At 57.3% G+C, this 3654-nt stretch overlaps 1 protein-coding gene across 1 annotated transcript in view; it reads right to left on the bottom strand.

Annotated features, from left to right (window-relative positions):
• Nucleotides 1–2565: 2565 nt before the first annotated feature.
• IGFBP5 (insulin-like growth factor binding protein 5) overlaps nucleotides 2566–3654 on the bottom strand; it is a gene marked incomplete at its 5' end in the record, with an annotated part of 1187 nt that continues 98 nt past the window's right edge. Inside the window, 3 exons of the mRNA XM_010160152.1 lie at nucleotides 2566–2874; nucleotides 3266–3385; nucleotides 3547–3654. The exon at nucleotides 3547–3654 is cut by the window's right edge and continues 98 nt beyond it. Coding sequence (XP_010158454.1) covers nucleotides 2743–2874; nucleotides 3266–3385; nucleotides 3547–3654 — 360 coding nt within the window. The remainder of the gene's footprint in view (nucleotides 2875–3265; nucleotides 3386–3546) is intronic.

Genomic DNA, 3654 nt, shown 5'->3' with positions numbered 1-3654 from the left:
TGCTTTTAGGGCGATGCTGGGGAGGCTCCCAGTGTCCCCCTCTCATTGTCACTGTGGTGGCCATGTCACAAGACCACCACTGGGCCCTCACACTGCCAAAGGCAAGGTCCGTGGGCAGCTCCCGTCCCCCTGCCCGCTCCCAGCTCACCCCGGCAGCACGTCTCCTTTCTCTGCAGCCAAAGGCTTTCAAGTTTTGGGAAATCAAACAAAAAACAAACGAACAAAAAAGCAAGAAAGAGGGAGGGAGAAGGAGGGAAGGGTCCTGGGGAAGGTGGTACTGGCCTATAACAGTCAGGAGCTTTTGCACGGGGATCGGCGAGCGGAGGAGATGGGAGGCAGTGGTGACAATGATGGCGAGCTGTGGCCCTTGGGGTTGGCACAGGCTCCTCCTCCACTTGCCTTCTTCACCCCATTCTTCACCCCAACTTCACCAGACTATTAACCCCTCACCCTCGTCAAACTGACTCTGCTCCATCAGCCCGTCAGAGCCGGGAGGGGTCTCTCCCTTGGCCCCAGCACCTGCTGTGCTCCCCTCCAGCAATGCAGGGGCCACCCTGCTCCTGTGGGGGGTTTTGGGGGACAATAAGCATTTGGTGGCACCCCCTTCTTTTCAGCAGGGGAAGAGGCCTCACCCACAGGTCCAAACATGCCCCATCGGCTTTCCATCGAAGTCCATGGGTGAAACTTGCCCCCACCGTAATTCCAGGGGAAATAACTGCAGGGCATCCAGTCCTGCCCTCGATCGGGACAAGTGTCCTGGTGGAGGGCCCATGGGGTGCTCAGGGCAGCGATACCATGCCATGGGAGGCTACGAGGGTGCCAAATCCGTGATGGAGAGGAGCCTCTGCTGGAGCCCCTCAGTGTCGAATCCCCCTTGTCCCATCCCCGCTGGTGCTGTGGATCCCCCTTCCTCCCTGCCCAGCTCCGGGGCTCAAAGGGGCTTCAGGGATTCAAAACCTTTCCCCCTGAGGTCAGCCATGTCCTTTGGGCAGGGCCGGCTGCCAGCTCCAGCCACAACAGTGGGATGTGGTCCCCAGGGGGTGCGTGTTGACCCACTGGAACCGCAGCGCCCAGACCCTGCGGCTCGCTTTCCTCTCCGTCCTTTCCTTCGCTGCAGGATCTCCTCTGAGCACCAACATCCAGGAGACCCCTGTCATGGGGAAATGAGAGGCAACAGTCCCAAAACTGAACGTAAAATTCAAAAGCAACAAAAATGTCAGGAAGGCAGCTGAGGGCTGTCCCAGCAACGCGTGGGTCTCCACGGCGTGGTGGCTGCTGACACTCAACAAGGAGCTGGATCCCAGGTTAATGGCGACGGCCTGTCGCAGGATCTTGCTGCAGGGTGGTGGGAATCAGCTGTGGCAACGTGAGCAGTATCCTCAGTGCGGAAGGATGGAGACCTACCCACGGGGAAGGCTATAAACCAGCCGTAACAAAAACCCGAGACATAACAAAGTGTAGGTTTGGTTTTTTTTTTTTCCCCTGGAGCAAACCACTTATTTTGGCTGTGAAAAATAAAATAAAATAAAAAAAAAATCTCCATAGTTGTTCTCCCTCGTGGCGGCAAAGGGCGGTGAAGAGGTTTGGCCCCGATCCCCCTGTCCCCACGCAGGGATGCTTCAGTCTGGACGGCGATGGCGTATCTGCGTGGTCAGCTCCGATCCCGCAGGCACAGATGCTCCTCTGTAACTGCTCCCGTGCTTAGTCCAGCAGGTTATTATTTTTTTTTGGGAGGGGGCAGCATCTCTCCCCCTGCTTACAGGTAAGCCCTCCAGACGGCAGGTTTCAAGGCGAAGTTCTGCAAGGAGGACAAGCCATGTCCGTGCACGCACGCAGGCGACAAAACGCTTCCACACCTGGATGGACAACACTCGGAGTCCTGCTTGTCCAAAAAGGATTTCTGACCTCCCATTTGAGAGGAACTGGATGGGGAAGGAAGGATATCTTTCCTTTTTGGATGATTTCTTCTTAAAGTCCACGAACTTTTTGGAGGGGGAGTATTCGTGCCGTTACAGGAGCGGTGTTTCTCTCCCTGGCTCATCTCCGGACACAAAGCCAGCAGTCCCACGCCTCCTCCCAGCGTGTTGAAATCTGCCTGGATCCAGGGTGGTCGTTTGAGACGGAAATCAAGTAGACTTGAGTGAGTCCCAGTGATGTGGGGAGGAGACTCCGGAGGACTGCAGCGAGGAGGGCGAATGCTAGTGGCTGCAAGGTTTTCTCTCGAGACCCTTTAGAAACAACTAGCTAACGCCCCCCAAAAAATTTAGAAAAATTAACCTGCCCGAAACCCGTTACTGGAAAATCACCAACTCGGAGAGCTTCTTACATTGGGGTGGCCTCTGCTTGTGGCAGGGGGGCACAGGTGGCATTAGGGAGAGGCGCAGGGAGGCACGGGACCGTGGAGCGGCCGCAGCTGGTTTGTCTCTGGCTCTGTCCTTTCCTTGCTGAGTCCTTGTTGTCAAGAGGCTGCTGTAGATTCCGAGTCCTCAGTTTCTTCAGGGTTTTTCTCTTTTCTTTTCTTTTTTCTTTTCTTTATTCTTTTCTTTTCTTCCTTTCCCTTTTTTCTTTCCCTTTCTCTTTTTTTTTTTCCTTCTCCTTCCTTACTCTTTTTTCTTTTCCTTTCTTTTTTTCTTCTTACATGAGATGAAAGGAATCGGAGTCCCGGGGCACGGGGAGGTGCGGAGGGGAGGGTGGAAGGGAGCCTGGGTAGGTAGTGATGGGGTGAAGGGAGGGGATGCGACTTCACTCCACGTTGCTGCTGTCGAACGCGTGGCACTGCAGGTCTCCACTCAGGTAGTCAGTCCCTGGCAGCTTCATGCCGTATTTGTCCACGCACCAACACAACCCACGCTTGCGGCCTCGGGAGGGCTTGCACTGGGGAGACAACCAAGGGCAGAGATCAGGAGATAGCCACCAGCTCCCTCGCGCTGGATCAGCCCTGCGCTTTGCCCCTTTAACCCCAGCGATGCAATCCCCTGGGTAGGACCTAGCTCCTGCTCTCCGCTTTCAGCACATCTCCACCCTCGCCGCTGCAGCCCCTGCCTGGGGCTCTCTGACTTCTCCTCCTTCCTCATCAGCTCCCTCAGGATGCTCGCTTCAGGTCAGACACCACTCAGAACCATCAGCAAAGCCACCCACCACCAAACGTGCCTGGAGATGCTCGCAGCAACCCCCCCACCAGCCCAGCAGAGGAAAAACCTCCACCCAGGGCAGTGGCAGAGAAAAGCCTTCCTGGGTGGGGAGCATCCCTCCGTGGGGCTCTTACCTGCTTCCTCTTGTAAAAGCCCTTTCGGTCGCAGTTGGGGAGGTGGACGGCGCGGGGGACCATCCGCTGGCTGCTCTTGAGCTCCTGCAGGGATGCCTCCATGTGCCTGCGGCAGGGGCCCTGCAAGTGGGGAGAGGATGAAGCGTGAGGCAGGGAGCACCCTGCAGCAAAAGCACCAAGTCCCCTGTCCCCCCACACCGGCGCCCGCTCCCCAGGGGGCAGAGCCCTCCCACAGTCCCCTGCCGGCAGAAGCCCCGCAGAGGGGAGGCGAAGGCACCCACCAGCTCAAACTCTTGCCGGAGTTCTGGGATGACGACGCGGGGGTGCGCCGTGTTCTCCGCCATGCCCACGAACTTGGCCAGGGTCAGCTTCTTCCGGCGGTCCTTCTT

Source organism: Eurypyga helias, unplaced genomic scaffold (genome assembly GCF_000690775.1).
Source record: "Eurypyga helias isolate BGI_N326 unplaced genomic scaffold, ASM69077v1 scaffold19270, whole genome shotgun sequence".
Taxonomy (NCBI): Eukaryota; Metazoa; Chordata; class Aves; order Eurypygiformes; family Eurypygidae; genus Eurypyga; species Eurypyga helias.
This window is presented reverse-complemented; position numbering and strand designations above follow the sequence as displayed.